Consider the following 16,766-nt stretch of genomic DNA (forward strand, 5'->3'; position numbering starts at 1 on the left):
TCCAAACTTACTTTAAGTTCGTAGATAAGCCATATCGGTCCACTCCTTCAGGTACCTACCCCACAAAAGTTCAAAAATATTCGGAAAAATTGTGCGCACGATAACTCTATATCTACCAGATATAGATCAGGTTCGAATATGGACTATATTTGTCCACTCCATCCCGTACCTCCCACACAAAATTTTGGATAAGTTCACTTTAAGAACTGCTATTGAATCACTTTGATTTTTGTTGAAGCAACTTACATTCGGTGCCTCAATTACGATGGCAAAAGTTGTTTCAGGGGCAAGTCCATACTTCTTGAGAAAACACCCCGAAGAGTGTAAAAAACCCCTATGGCACCCCCATGGTCTATGTCGGTCCATTCCTTTAAGTACCTTTTCAGCAAAATTTTTGAACTATAATCCTAATCAACATTTTTGTCAGTTCATACGAGACCAACATTTTGAAACTCCCTAAGTACATAAGTTTTTTGTGAAAAAAGTGTTTCATTTGCACAGGCTGAGGGTATATCTCTGTCGGCAAAGCCGACTGATACTTTTTTACTTGTTCTTATAAAATCGTTTGTCGCTTATGTTAAGAACTCTGTCAATGAAGTTTATGGCTGTATTTATCTTTATTCGTCTGGGATGCTTAGAGTAAAAGTTGATCAATCGTCCTGATGCTGTCGGCTTTTGGTACCAATCTAATATTAATTCCTTGTCATCTCTGATTATTACCGCGTCCAAATAAGGTAATTTTCCATTTTCTTCTATTTCGTGTGTAAATTGTATACTTTTATCGAAGGAGTTTAATGTTTTTAGCGTGTTTTCAATTTCTGACTTCTTTACAATACAAAAAAGATCGTCTACATATTTGATTATTAGTTTCGGTTTTATCGTCAATTTCTCCTTCGTAGCGTCCAATAACTCCTCCATTACAATGTCTGCAATAATCGGTGACGCTGGAGATCCCATAGGAAGTCCTTTTTGTTGTTGGTACACCTTGTCATCATACATGAAATATCTAGATTCTTTTATACAAAGAGTCAGTATTTCAATGAAGTGGTCCTTTTGTATTTGTGTGTGTTCTTTGATTATGTTCCATTTTTCTGAGATTGTTTTTAAGGCTAGATTTATAGGCACGCTAGGAAATAGTGATATGACGTCAAATGATAATAATATTTCGTCCTCTTCAATCTTCGTATCTTTGATTCTGTCTTTTAACTCCAGCGCGTCCTTGATATTATAAACAGAATTCTTCGTCAAGTACTTTAAAATTTCAACCATATATTTAGAGAGCTCATATGTTGGGGAATTTATGGAAGAACAAATCGGTCTTAAAGGCGCCCCTTCTTTATGTATTTTAGGGAGGCCGTAAATCCTTGGCGCAACCGCTGTGTTTGTCGTCATTTTCCGTTTTTCGTTGATGTTTATGATATTCATTTTAAATAATTTTTCGACTAATTTGTTGTTCTTGTTCTGTAGGTTATAAGTAGGATCTCGTTTTAATCTTCTATATACGCACATATCCAGTAATATATATAATATAGTAACAATGCGTGTATTATTGCAACCCCTCTACAACAAATGCTATGTGATATTTTCGATGTTTGTAAAAAAATACAACAAATGTATGACCCTAGTAAACATATTTTTAATCTGCATAAAATGTCAATTCGATGTCCATCAGTTCGCCCATCTCAACATTTTTGATAGAGCTTTTAATGAAAATTATATATCTCCTAAGACTTTGGACGGGTCTGCAAGAAGAACGAAATCTTTTGAAAGCCGCCAGAACCCGAAGCCTTTCCATAACTGAATAAAAATGTGATTTAATTGTGTAATAGTAATTATTGAATATGGACTCAAAGTGAAACGACGCAAAGCGAATTAGGACTTTCTATGGAAAACCAAGTAAATTTCAGAGATAGGTTCCAGGTTAAAAATCACAATTTTTTTCTTATGCCCAAAAATTATAGCTATTTTGGCCAGAAAATTTGGCTAAAACAGTCAAAATATCTGGAATCAGGCGGTACAGTATATAAGGGCTATAACAAAACGTAGACAGATGTAGCCCATTTTCGACCTTTATCTAAGTACAGATCCAAGTTTCAGCCCTCTATCTCAGGTTATTCGGAAGTTAGTGTAATTACAACATACGAACGGACCGACATGACTAAATCTACTTAGAATTATACGCTGATCGAGAATATATATACTTTATAGGGTCGCAAATTTCAATGCGTTACAAACGGAAAATCAAACTTAGTATACCTCCAATCCATGTTTTGAAGCACGAAACACGGGAAATTTAACACCATTGATTGGCGTAATTTCGAATAAGTCGACAACGAAAGCCTCCAACGAAATGTGAGGAAACAATTAACTTTCATAAAAATATATTTTTGCAAATTTTCGCGGTATCTAAAAAATAAAATTGGTAGAGTTTTTGATTTACGTACAAACGCCATTTGAGTTTTATATAATAGATACACTCTTTCTCTATATTAAGTATAGTTCCATGTAGGAGAATAATATCTTAACTAATGATAATCAATACTGTATGGAGTGTTTCTACTCACTGAGATTCCAAAATACCAAGTTAAACCTACTTCTGAAGGAAACTGCAGCAGCACTCTTTAATGAGTTCATCGTTGCTCTTTCTATCCCCTGACTAAACACGATACCAAATCACAGCAATCTCGGTTCGAAAATTTGACAAAAACCCCTCGAAATACATACATTTGAGCAATACCGATCCATGGATGTTTTTTGCGAGAAAGTTTTCTATTTTCTGGGAACACAAAATACCAATTAAAACCAATATGCTGACTGTGGAATTGCGTGACACTTGAATGAATCTGCATATCTTCACCTGAAATGGGTATTTCAGGTGACGATATACATTTCAAACGGATAAATTTATTATTAAACGTCTTTTGCATGGATTGTGTGGATAACCGAGCCTAACGAAACAAGGTAAAAGTCATTACTGTACCCCTTATGGGTCGTGAGATATTGGCAGTTGTATGGAAAACAATGCATTTCCTGTGCTGACTTTGAAAATTCAAAAATCTTCAAAAAATCTTAAATTGGGTGGTACACTTGCAAGGGGCCTTTGGCAAAACGTGTACGTATGCTGTCTGATTTTTTGCAAGGAATGCTTTGTACCTGTCATAATGAAATCCGAAAATCCGCGATGACAGTTCTATGGGGGCTATATAAAGACCTATACCGACACATTTCTGGTGAAAATTTTTATACCCCCGACGAAGACTAAATACCACATTTCAGCCATTTCGGTGGGATATTGAGGTTAATCCTTCAAAATACCAAAAGTCTGGAGGTACCATTCTAGGGGGCTTTATGAAGACGTAGACCTATACCGACAAATTTCAGGTGGAAAGTTTTATACCCCCGACGAAAACTAAATACCAAAGGCGTTTCGTGGGGATATTGAGGACACGACCTTCAAAATACCGAATATCGGGAGTTTCCATTATATTAGGGCTATATAAAGTCGTCGATATATACCGACAAATTTCAGGTGGAATCTTTTATACCCCCGACGAAGACTAACTACTATATATCAGCCATTTCGGTGGTGTATTGAGGCAAAATCCTTCAAAATACCGAAAATCGGGAGGTGCCATTTTATAGGGGCTATATAAAAACGTTGATTTATACCGACACATTTCTGCTGAAAAGTTTTATACCCCCGACGAAGACTAAATACCAAATTTCAGCCATTTCGGAGGGATATTGAGGCTAAATCCTTCAAAATAGGTACTATATTAAGACGTTGACCTATATCCACAACTTCCAGGTGGAAACTTTTATACCACCAAACGAAGACTAAATACCAAATTTCAGCCATTTCGGTGGGATTTTGAGGCCACGACCTTCAAAATACCGAAAATCGGGAGGTACCATTCTATAAGGTCTATATAAAGACGTGGACCTATACCAAAACATTTTAGGTGGAAAGTTTTGTACCCTCAACGAAGACTAACTACTATATTTCAGCCATTTCGGCGGGGTGTTGAGGCTACACGCAGAAAAATATATGTAAGAAATATGTTTTGATTCAAACAAATTTATGTTTTGACTGCTTGCAAACAAATATATGTTTGGATCCAAACATAATATGCTTGGGTCCAAACAAATATATGTTTGCAACATTTTGTAACATATCTCAATTTTATTTGTTTTGGTACCAACATATTTTTTATGTTAGAACATATTTTTATGGGTCAAAGAGGGTAAGAACAGGGCTCTCGCGGCTGCAAAATGCTGTTTTATAATAAAGAGCTATGCGTATGGGGTAATAAAGACGCAGAAGCGAAGAAGGGAGGGTAACAAAGATTGTTTGTTCTTTGGTGGTGTGTATGTGGCCAAACACGTGTGTTTCGTGCTTTGTTGTTTTTAACCAACGTAGCAAGCGAAGAGGGAAGGAAACAAAAACTGTATGAATTATGTTGTTCTTTTTTCCAGTTTTCTAGCAACAATCGTCACGACGGAAAAGTGAGTGAATAAATCAGAGTTAGTATTTTCTTTAAAAAAATGGGGCTTTTTAGTAAATTAAATGACCAATACATTTTATAATGGGAAATTTTATAATTGAATCAAAAAGGTGAACGAAAATATTTTGACAAGGAATAAATTGCATTTAATATTGGCAATACCTTTAATATATCACTGTACAGCACGAAAATTATTAACCATATTCTGCCACCGCAGTGTGATAGAACACCAAAAATGAGAAGACACGTGTCTCGCCGCTTTTCCCTATCTCATCAACTTTTGCGGTAATAGGCCTCCAAAGGTTTGAGGCTTTGATGTAGAAAGGGTCATTTAGCCAGGACTATATCTTCCAAACCGTTAGGAAATTTGAATTTATTTCGGAGGCAAAGTTGTAGCTCTTGCCTTAAAGAGCAAAAATTGTGAACACATATAATCCATCAAGCTTCATCTGCAAGGTCAAAATTGCCATGATCAAATTTCTTTTAAAATGTTTTCTCAAGTTTTGTTTTACAGCTTTCAAACCAATCAAATTTGAAGCAAACAACCAACTACAAAAATGTACCTCAGATCTCAATAAATATCTTTCTAGCAAAACAATTCCCATTTTTATCCTCTTTTTTAGGATTCTGCTCCATAGATATTAAACCGTTGAAAATTCAAGAAAACAATCGACCACAATAGTGTAGCAGAGGCTTCAATAAACTACTTTCTGGAATATGCGAAATGTCTATGAACGGTTCTTAATGGTAAAAATAGCAAAAATCTTTTGAAAATATCCAATTTTTATACTTTTTTCTCCGACTCTGGTCCAAAGATACGCATCCGCCAAAAATTAAGGATACCGTCAACCACAAAAATTTACCTAAGATTTCCTTTTTACATCAAAGCCTGAAACCTTTGGAGGCCTATAACCGCAAAAGTTGATGAGATAGGGAAAAACTGCGAGACACGTGTCTTCTCATTTTTGGTGTTCTATCACACTGTGAAGTCAGAATATGGTTAATAAAACACGACTCAAAAAATTACTCACAGCGTATTTTTCATATACATGAATATATTTGAAATATATTTATTACATTATATTATTTATTTATAATAATCATTTAATTTCAGATGCCGATTTCCCGTTGATGATTTCAATTTTGAGGAGAATGTGTTTTATTTTTTTACAACTAACGAGAAGCGTTTAAAGATGTTTCTATATTTTGTAATTAATAGTTTTTATATGTTTTTCTCTCTAAAAGTGTGACACTATTTCTTTTATTTGCAATTTGTATGTATCAACACGTCTGTTGTTGATTTTGTGTTTGGTATTTTTATACATTTCAATAAAACAAACCACCACCATTAATAAATCTGTGTATGTCGGAGTAATACAATGGGTCTCCCGTGAGTGTTAGTTTACTCTCGGCCAACACCAGTTAGAGTCTACAAAGGTTGTGAGCGAAAGTAAATTTACGCTCACGGGAGACACATTGCCTTACCCTGGTGTGTTTTTTTTTTGTGGATTTTGGGTTTGTATTTATATTTCATTTCAGGGTTTAAAATGCTAACGCCATATTAGCAAAAGCACCGAATAATTGCAGCTTTGCCTGCTAATATTTCTTCGAAATATGTTTAGCAACAATGAACAACGGCAACATGTAGCAACAAATTTCACAAAAATATTGCTAGCGATGCTGATGCTATTTGATATTGTCGCTTTAATAAAAAGCATCGGGCACGCACCAAATACCAAATTTCAGCCATTTCTGTTGAATATTGATTCTAAAACATTGATGGCCAAAAACACACATTTGCAGTTTTAAATTGCAGTGTGAGTGGAAAAACCCGAATGACTGACATTAGTATTACACTCAACAACGAATGTTAGTCAGTTGATGAATATTCATAATTTCTATGACAGCATTAAAAATGTCCTCTTATATTGTACTAGCAAAGTGCCCGCTACTTCATATGCGGAAAGGATATAAAAAACAAATCTATATATATAAATGAGCTTGGTGATAAGTGACTGACTGACTCATCATCAACGCCCAGCCAGTGGGTCACTGTTGATGCAAATGTGCGAGATAAGGCCGGGTTTTAGAAAATTCGTCCTGGAACCACAAAAAATAACAACAACAAAAATCCTTATTTTTCATTATTATTACGTACTTATTCACTTAGTTGGCCCTCTGCAAGACATGTGTCAAAATAACAATGTTATAACTTCTTGATACCGTAAACGATCACACATAATTTCAAATTTTGTAGTTTACTTCTAGGCGCACTTATTTTATTGTAAACCACTAAATAATAGAAAGACAAGACATTTGTTATCTTCCATTGCAACAGATGTCGCAGTTGGTGATAATGGTATAAACAAAAAATACAAACCGATCCTGATTTAGTTTTCACATAACAGGTGACGCACAAAAGATTTTCATTCGTTAAAATCCAGTTAGAAAAAATGATTACAAACGATGCATTTGTAAAAATTTTGATTTTCAATTTAAAATTAAAACAAAAATTCTTTCAATAAATAATGTTGGGTTTGTTGAACGAATGAGTTGCTGTTGAAGACTACATTAGGGGAATAAATTCAGAAATCGGCCAGAAATAACAACAACTAAAAACTGTATGGACCTGACTTATTGGTAATAACAAAATGTTTGCAAATCAATGAAAGTGCAATAAAATTGTGCATATTACCTCGATTTATTTGCAATTAAGAATTTTGTCGTGTATGGAGATGTACAGTCATAACTATTCAATTTTCAATTTCAAAATCTGTCATTTGAAGAAATCGCTAAATAATTAATGAAATCAATAATAGACCCAGAGACAACGATTGGTTCTGTAATTGAAAACGATTTTGGAGTATGTGTGTTACGTGAAAAAGACAGAAAAGTATTACATAACAAGTATTCATCACGAAGGGTTAGGAAAAAGTTCTCTCCCCGCAAAATATAAAGGAACGAATCAGATTTTCTACTAAGAAGATTTCAAGCCCGTTAAAGTACTTTGATGACGTTATATTTTCTGATGAGATGAAAATTATGTTGCACTATTACGACGGAACCCAAAAAATATGGCGCAACCCTCTCACAGCCCTGGAAAATGAAAATGTAATACATACTGTAAAGTTCGGAGAACTGTAAGTTATGGTATGGGCATAGACAAATGAAGTGTATAGACAAAGGATTACTCATGTTGAGTGCTGTCAACAGACTCAAACCAAAATACTCAACATTTTTCGAAGTCGATTTTTGAGAAAAATTGCAAGATTTTCTTTTACATCTGAGTATGTAGATTTCGTCACAAACTAACACCATACAGTTTTTGTTAGAAGAAGATGTTTTAAAAATTGTGTTTTTAATTGAGTTGTTCTGTTTGCAATTAAGAATTATTATGGCGTTCTTGGTATATAGAAATGTAGAGTCTATAACTTTTCGTCACTAAATAATTTAAGAAATCAATAATAGACCACAAACCAGAATCAAATTTTGGTTTTGTAATTGAAAACGATTTTGGAATATGTGCGTTACGTGAAAAAGTCAGAAAAGCATTATCACGAAGGGATAGGAAAAACCACTGCTCGCTCTCCCATGTGGTATCCGATGGAATTGCAATTTTCGAATTTCGAAAAAAGATGAGTTGTGCTGAATTGTGCTAGGTTTGTGCCCATTTGTGCCGAAAATTTTTTTTCGAAATTCGAAAAAAATGGCTGAGATATTCGACAAAACATTTTTTTCGAAAAAATGTTGCCAGAATTGCAATTTTCGAATTTCGAAAAAATTTAAGTTGTGGTGAATTGTGCTCAGTTTGTGACCATTTGTGCCGCAAAAATTTTTTCGATATCTCGTACCATTTTCGAAAAAACCGATATTTTCGAATACATCACAGAATTGCAATTTTCGAATTTCGAAAAAACAAAAGTTGTGCTGAATTGTGCTCAGCTTGTGCTCATTTGTGCCGCAAAAATTTTTTCGATATCTCCTACCATTTTCGAAAAAAAACCGATATTTTCGAAAATACGATAGAATTGCAATTTTCGAATTTCGAAAAAACAAAAGTTGTGCTGAATTCTACTCAATTTGCTGATTGTCGGATAATATTCAGGGGTCGGAATGGGCAAACACTTATTTGGAGAAAGGTCAACGTTTTATTTCAAAGCCAATATCTCTGTTTCTTTAAAATGTATATCTAAAGCAAAACCTGGCAAGGAAAGTAGAAAATATCACCTTTACAACGATGTAAAGTAGGTTGTCGTAGCTGCTCAAACAACAGAGATATCGCAATAGTCGGTAATGCATCCCATTTTCCGATTTGTTTGTAATCACGCTACAGGTCGCAATTTTGATCGGATCGTCACGAATTTTTTGGCATTTGATGCGGGTCCCACAGAGGAAGAAGCCTATTTAGTTTGGCGATGGTCGGATAATATTCAGGAGTCGGAATAAGCGAAAAGCTTATGTGCAGAAAAGTCAACGTTTTTTTCTTATGCGAATATCTCCGCTTCTGGTTGGAGTATTCCAAAAGGAATACCCGTCAATGGAAGAAGAAAATATCTCGTTTATAGTGATGCAAAGTATGTTGGCGTAAGTGAGCAAACCGAGATATTGCAAAATTCAGTAATATACCCAATTTTTCCATTTTTTGAAATCACGCTACAAGTTGGAATTTTGACCGGATAGTGACGAAATGTTGGGGGTAGATGGGGGCCCTACAGAGGAAGAAGTATATTGATTTTGGTGATAGTCGGATAATATTTAGGGGTCGGAATGGGGAAAAACTCATTTGGAGACAAATTCAAAGTTTTATTCTTTGTGAATATATCGGCTTCTAGTAGGGGTATTCCAGCGGCAAAGCCTGTCAATAGAAGAAGAAAATATTACCTTTACATTGGTGTAAAGCATTTTGGCGAAGGTGGTCAAACAAGGGAGATACCACAATAGTCGATTATGCATCCAATTCTTCCATTTTATGCAATCAAGCTACAGGTTGTAATTTTGATCGGATGGTCACGAAATTTTGGTTGCTTATGGCGGTCCCAGAGAGAAAGAGGCATATTATTTTTGGTGGTAGTCGGATTATATTCCCTAAAAGAAATGTTTACCAGTGAAAAGCTTATGCACAGGGGTAGTGGTGTAGGGTATCACATGGTCAGCCCCGTCCCGACTATAGCCTTTGCTCACTTGTTTTTATTATTAAAAGATGTTGAAAATACAGAGTTAATTCATAAAATATCCAAATCATATAAAAGTTTATCTACTACAAACATATTAAAGGTTTTAATATCATCTTATGCTGTGTTAAATGCGCGACTTGGTGGAAAACAAACTGTGGAGAACAACAAATTCGTCAACAGGATCTGTGAAATATGTAAAACAATTGTTATTAATATATGAAAAAATACATGCTTTCACGTGCAAAAAATGCTGATACACATAAAAGTGTTAAGAAACTTAACTTTGGCCATATACAAATATAAACATATGACTTTCCACGGAATAGTGTTGAAGTTTGACGAAGAAAATCTTTACTTTCATTAACTTCATAAAAATAAAGAAATATGTATGCAACCGATCACTATGAATAACATTTAAACACCGAACTCTGAATACATCGTGGTCCCGAACATCTGCAGCCGAACTCCGAATATGTCGTGGTCCCGAACATCTGCAGCCGAATTCCGAATACATCGTGACCCCGACCGTTCTCGCCCGAACGTATGCTCCCCGAACATCTACAAATTGTCATTTCGATTACCTGCGACCATTGTCAACTTACCTGATTCCCGATTATATACGAACCGTCAGTGAACCATAGAATCTAGCAGAGGGCTCGCCACGAAGTCCCCAGCTGCCAAAACTTCTGCTGTAGCGCCGAAGCCACCGCAATCAACTCCAACGATATCCAAGCCATATACATTAAATATACTTATCGCATTTAATCACGAGTAGATTGTAAACTTAATCAATAAAGATCTGATTTAAACCCCCAGGAAAGGGATAATACTAGTCTTCTCATTTCGTAAGGTTTAGGAGGTCCTTATGGAGAACCTGGACGCGACTGAGCTTACCACAGCCGACGACAAAACCTCGTTAAAATTTCCTGAATATTTTAGCCATGTACAATTTCTCTGCGGACTCTGCCATAAACAGTAGCTCCCATATCATTAAGCAACAAATTCTAGTGGTCATTTTCTGAAAGTGCATATTGAGACTACAAAACCCCTACTTTTGATTTGGATTTTATGGCCTCATCAAAAACGGGCTATAACGAAGCTTTTTCCCATTAATCCAGGCTTTATCTTAGAAACTAATAAGAATTTTGCTTTGCGATCTTCAGCAATATTGTAGCCCTGAAATAGTAGAACTTAAACAGAAGAACTGGGAAAAACTCCATCTCGCGCATTAAAATTGATAAAATATAGAAAAGTTTACATAATTTGTGCAATTATGGTCAATAAAAGCTAAACTATTGAGAGTTAAACCAAGTAAACTTTTTCCAAATAATGTGCTCAGCAATTCTTCAGAACATTCCGTAACTGTAAAATATATATTTCATATTGTTTAGGCGACATTTCATATCTTACATTCTACTAAACATATTTCAAACAATGTTCACACAGGGCACAGTGTTACCGCTTCCTTGTAAACGTGGACAAAAATAGAAGGAGTTGACCTATGTCGATGAATTTTTATACAAGTACTTATGCGGGCATAGGAATGAAAAATTCCCATTTTGGTCCATATCGGTTCAGATTTGGATATATCCCCCATATATATTTCTCCGATTCTGCTATAACTCAGCCAATTTTAGTTGAACCGACTTCGAATTTAATATGCGATATTTGCTTGGGCCTCTGATCAGTTTTACCGATTTTTTTAAAAATCGGATCAGATTTCGATATAGCCCCCACATATATATATTTCCCCGATTTTGCTATAACTCAGCCAATTTTAATTGGATTCTTGCTTCTTTCGTACAAATTGTTTAAGATGATATGGTTGTGGCTCCGAGAATCGGATTTTATAGGATGTGAACTTTGCATTTTTTAATTCGAAAGGGATGTCTGTTTCATGTACCAAATGGTCGAAACTGCAATTTGCTGCAATTTTTAGATACACTCCATGTAAGAATCGAAATTCGTGAGTTTTGTATAACACGTTACTGTTTCAATCAACATAACGGTACTTTATGTATACACATTATATGTAAACTTTTTTTCATAAATTGCAACACTATCGACCACTCTTTAATTCCCTATTCAAAAGTTGTGGAGTATGTCAATAACTTCTTTAAAAAATTTCCATGAACATGGGTTTCTTTTTTAAATACATTTTAGTAAATGTCACATACGAAAAATGTTCTATGTTTAACGAGCTATAACTTTATAGTAACACCAAATATCGACAACATCTTTGAGGTTTGTCCTATTTGAAGTGTTTCAATAAAATAAAACCATAAAATTATAAAAAAGTCAAGAACACATTTTTCGATTTTTGTCCACTGAGGCAACACTGTGCAGGGTGTATATTCCCTTCTTTAAGATTTCAATGAATTGTTGATATATTTATCAAATTGTAGTTGAAAAATATGTGAGAAATAAAGCGATAGAGGCATTTTACAACAAAAGATTGTTCCTAAAAGATGTGTACTACTTTCCAGCGAATATTTTTCTCAGATAACGCTACGAAAAATATAGCGGTTTAGGAGGTATGTTGCGAAATATATACAAATTATGGAATTTTCATATATATACCCAGCAAAATATTCGATGCCAAGGATGCTATTGAATCATGGGTGCAAGTGATCTGGCATGTCATCTTTTTAGTATTTTCACTCATGAATTTTATATGAGCGTTACCACCATAAGATGACATTCATTTTCGGATCTTAAGATGACATTCATTGTCGGATCCTAAGCATGTCATTTTGACCGATGCTTTGACATGTCATTTTCACCTACCCTTTGACATGACATTTTCATGTCTTGTTTGGAAAATGGAAAATTCTGTATTGAAATATGATTTTCATGACAAACCATACTCTTTATTAATTCAAACTAATTCATGAAATACGAGGGCGGTTCGGAAACTTCTTAGCCTATCAATGAAAGAGAATAGCTAGTTTTTCAAAAATATTTTTATTTTTCAATATAATCTCCTGAAACTTCAATACACTTAGTCCAACGCTTTTCTAGCAATTCTATCCCTTGATTAAAATAGTTTTCCTCAAGGTCTTCAAAACAGTGGTTTACAACTGTAATTGCATCTCCATTTAAGGTAAAACGCTTGCCAGCAAGGAATTTTTTTCGATTTGGGAACAAGTAGAAGTTACTGGGAGCTAAATCAGGAGAATAAGGTGGGTGGTCAAGCAACTCGTACTTTAATTCGTTGATTTTAGCCATTGTTAAAACACTCTTGTGCGCTGGTGCGTGTTCTTGATGAAAAATTATTTTTTTGTGTTGTGAGCCAGGACGTTTTTCTCGAATTTGTACATTTAATTGATCCAAAAGGTTGCAATAGTACTCTGAATTTATTGTTTACCCTTTTGCAGATAGTCAATCAATAAAATACCTTTGAAGTCCCAAAAAACCGTTGCCATAACCTTACCAGCCGATTGAATTGTTTATGCCTTCTTTGGGGCACTTCCTCCAGCTTCAGTCCATTGTTTGGATTGTTCTTTTGTCTCTGGAGTATAGTGGTGGATCCATGTCTCATCAACAGTTATGAAACGACGCTTAAAATCCATTTTATTTCGCTTAAAACGATCCAAACAAGCTTGAGAAATGTTCATTCTTATGCGTTTTTGATCGACTGTTAACAAATGCGGCACCCATCTTGCAGAAAGCTTTTTCATCTGTAGTTCTTCATTAAAATTAAATGGACTCGATCATTTGAGGTGCCCATGATATTAGCAATTTTACGCACTTTTATTCGTCGATCATTTAATACCATATCCTGCACTTTGGCTACAATTTCTGTTGTTGTTGCTGTTTTTGGACGGCCACTACGTGGTTCATCTTCAATGCTTGTACGACCACGTTTAAATTCAGCAACCCAATTTTTTACTGTTGCATATGAAGGAGCACTTTCACCTAACACATTCACCATATCATTATGAATTTCTTGTCCCGATAAACCTTTTTTATTTAAATATTTAATGACAGCACGCATTTCTAATTTTTCCACTGAAAAAAAATGCGGATGTGTCTTTTTTGAACACCTGTTTCTATATGAAGGAGTTGCCAGATCGAAACAAAATTTAACATGTGTTCATAACAAAGATGGAAGTTTCCAAAACACTTAACTTTTTTTCTGTTTATACCGCGCTTTTTGTGCTAGGCTAAGAAGTTTCCGAACTGCCCTCGTAACTAGAACTAATTTATCAGCATAAAGTTTACACCCAAAATTTCAATTTTATCACCGCCGCTGCACCGCAACAGAGTTTACTTCGTCCACTCCCAGCCACTGATTTTGTTTCATCTTACAAAAGCTTTTCTATTATCTTCTCATAACCAGTTCAGATTTCGACATGGACTCCAACAGCACTCCTTTCTAGTTCGTGAACCTACATTTAATTTGTAATTTTGTAACAAAAATTTTGGAAATGTATACTCTTTTGTTTTGATGTCGCTAGGGATGTACAAATCGACTTGTTTGTTTTTAGTGATCTGTACAAATGATTCAAATGCTGATGAAAAGATCGGATCTTTCACGACTTCCTTTGCATGGGTTTAAATGCTAATGAAAAGATCGGATCTTTCACAACTTGCTTTGAACCAATGCAAAATATGCCATGAAATCACGTCATCGCATATTATGAAATTTGAGGCAATAAATTCAGTTATTCGAGTTCATTATTCCTCCAAATATGTTGTTATTGTTCTTATCTACAAATTTGCTGCTGATGTCATGGAAAAATTCGTATTGGTTTCGGAGATATAGCCCCGATTTGCTTTAAAACGTCAATATTTAACCATGTGTAGATAGGACCATAAAATGCGAACCCGATCTAAAAATACAAAACCCAAAAAGGGTTTTTGTCTATATGGTCTGTACTTTCATTAAAACCACATTAGAAGTTGGTTGCACGAAATTACCTTGAAAATGTTGCACAGTGTTATCCAACCTAATTGAACTTATTTAGAGGAATTTTGTCAATAATGGTATAAAACATTCCTATAGAGAATTGTCGGTAGAGGTCCATCCCAAGATTTTCGGTATTTTGAATCGTTTAGCCACATAATTCCTTGTATACCCTATATCATATTAATGGAGTATATGCTAAAATTGTTATTTAATAATACAATCAATAGTTTCCAAAAACTATGATAATTATTCTCAGTTTGATGATAGAATTATGAATAAGTGACTTACTCCTATAAAATACGTTTTATAATAACGTGGCGAGGGGAGATATGTACTTTCAGAAATGAAATGAAACTACTCATTCAATCTTATTTATTCGTCACGATGTTTTTAATATTCTAACTTTAAACGTTGGCATATTTACGAAAAAAAAAATCTTTTTCCCATTTCGTATTAATAATTTAACTTCTTTGCCGATATTCTGAAATATTTTTACTTTTGTGGACCTACAATTACTATTTAATAATAATATCAGCAACTACTTACTTTTCGGTGTCAATATTGGCCCTAAACCGAATATCATTTGCAGTTTGTGCGATGGCACCTTTTTAGCAAATTCAAATATTCGCCTATGATTCCAACGATGATACGCCCACAAACATATTAGAAAAACTACAACGAATATTAAAACCGCGGCCATTTACCTCAGACACGAATGCTTTGAAAGGTATTCAACAAATGAAAATGACAAAACCGCTCAAGAATATGTGGATGTAAAAGCTAACAAAAATTACTCTGATCATGCATTCCTGATTCAACAATTAATATTTAATAATGAACTTGTTATTAAAAGAAGACTTGCAAAACGTGATTATTGTGTGTTCATTTGAGGCTGAAACAAGATATTTTTTGGTTTCGTACAAATTGCTTCTGCATAGATTTAATTAATTACCGATTGTATATTTTTATACCCTCCGCCGTAATATGGTGGTGGTCGTTTGTAACACATCGAAATATTCATCCCTATAAAGTATATCGTCACCATAAATGCCCGAAGACGTAATCCACATAACTAAAACTTTACAGGAGAAGCAAAAACGTTATAAAATGAAAACGGTGTTATAAAATATTTTTAGTATCGTGTTTTAAGACAGAGACGAAATATATATTTGGGAAAAAATTAATTTTTTTTTTTAGAATTTCAGAAGCTGTGTGGGTTACGTCTTTCGGTATTGTATTTTTCTGAAATGCCAAAAGACGTAACCCACAGTTTATTGAGCATACAGAGAAAAAAACAAATGTATGAATTTTTTACTAATTCCGTTCATATTTTTTTGTCCATAATTTCAACGCACCTCTTTTAAAGTGAATACAAAAATAAATTTTCTAGTTTCCCCTACATTCACCATTATTTTTTTCTGACTAAAACCGGTTTTTGTGCTTTGCCTATAAAAATGTTGTGGTTTTGCTTCTATTGTTTTTTGTCTTTCCTCCCCTCCATCGTATCCACACCACTGCCGACCACGAAGAGAGCACACAAAATTCTGAATATTGGCAACTTTTGACAGGGTGTTAGTAAGGTTGTATGCACGCATGCTGCAAAACAAAAACAAATCAAAACATTTGCTCTCTTTTGTGTGCTCTTTCGTTGCGTTCGGGTCATATGTGTGTGAATAGCCGAAAAACTTCGTAACTTTAACAATACCAAAGAACGGCTTTGATCTACACCATAGATGGGCTTTCTTGCACGCCAGCGTTGCTATGTTTTGTTTCTCTTTTTCGTTGTTACAACATAAATAAACATTTACGAGTAATTTTGCAAATTTGTTTTTAATATAATATTTTTTGGACTTGTTAAGATACCGTCTGTGTTTAAAAAATATTAAAAAGGCAAAGAAATTTTAACAAAAACCCCATTCTAATTTTCCCTTAAATTCTATTTAAGAGAAATTTTGCCCATCTATGATCTACACGCACATTGACTAGGTGTAAACCATTGATGCTCAAAATAAAAAAGAGAGTAAAGTAGTGAGAGAATCACAAGAAAGTTTGTATCAGCATTCAGTGGTTGCTAGACCTGTGACCAGTAAACATGTGGTGGGTGTGTGCGGTTTTGTTCAGTGTCCCCACTAAAATCATGCGTACATCCATGCACATGTTTACTTGTCGGCTGCT

At 34.6% G+C, this 16,766-nt stretch overlaps 1 protein-coding gene across 1 annotated transcript in view; it reads right to left on the reverse strand.

Moving 5' to 3' along the window:
* The window catches only part of LOC141396731 (probable cytochrome P450 313a4), a 43,982-nt gene extending 28,683 nt beyond the window's left edge, over window positions 1–15,299 (reverse strand). Inside the window, exon 1 of the mRNA XM_073972367.1 lies at window positions 15,138–15,299. Coding sequence (XP_073828468.1) covers window positions 15,138–15,291 — 154 coding nt within the window. The 5' untranslated portion in view covers window positions 15,292–15,299. The remainder of the gene's footprint in view (window positions 1–15,137) is intronic.
* Window positions 15,300–16,766: the final 1,467 nt, after the last annotated feature.

This window comes from Musca autumnalis, unplaced genomic scaffold, assembly GCF_047663935.1.
Source record: "Musca autumnalis isolate F117 unplaced genomic scaffold, ASM4766393v1 scaffold_3, whole genome shotgun sequence".
In the NCBI taxonomy this organism is placed as follows: domain Eukaryota; kingdom Metazoa; phylum Arthropoda; class Insecta; order Diptera; family Muscidae; genus Musca; species Musca autumnalis.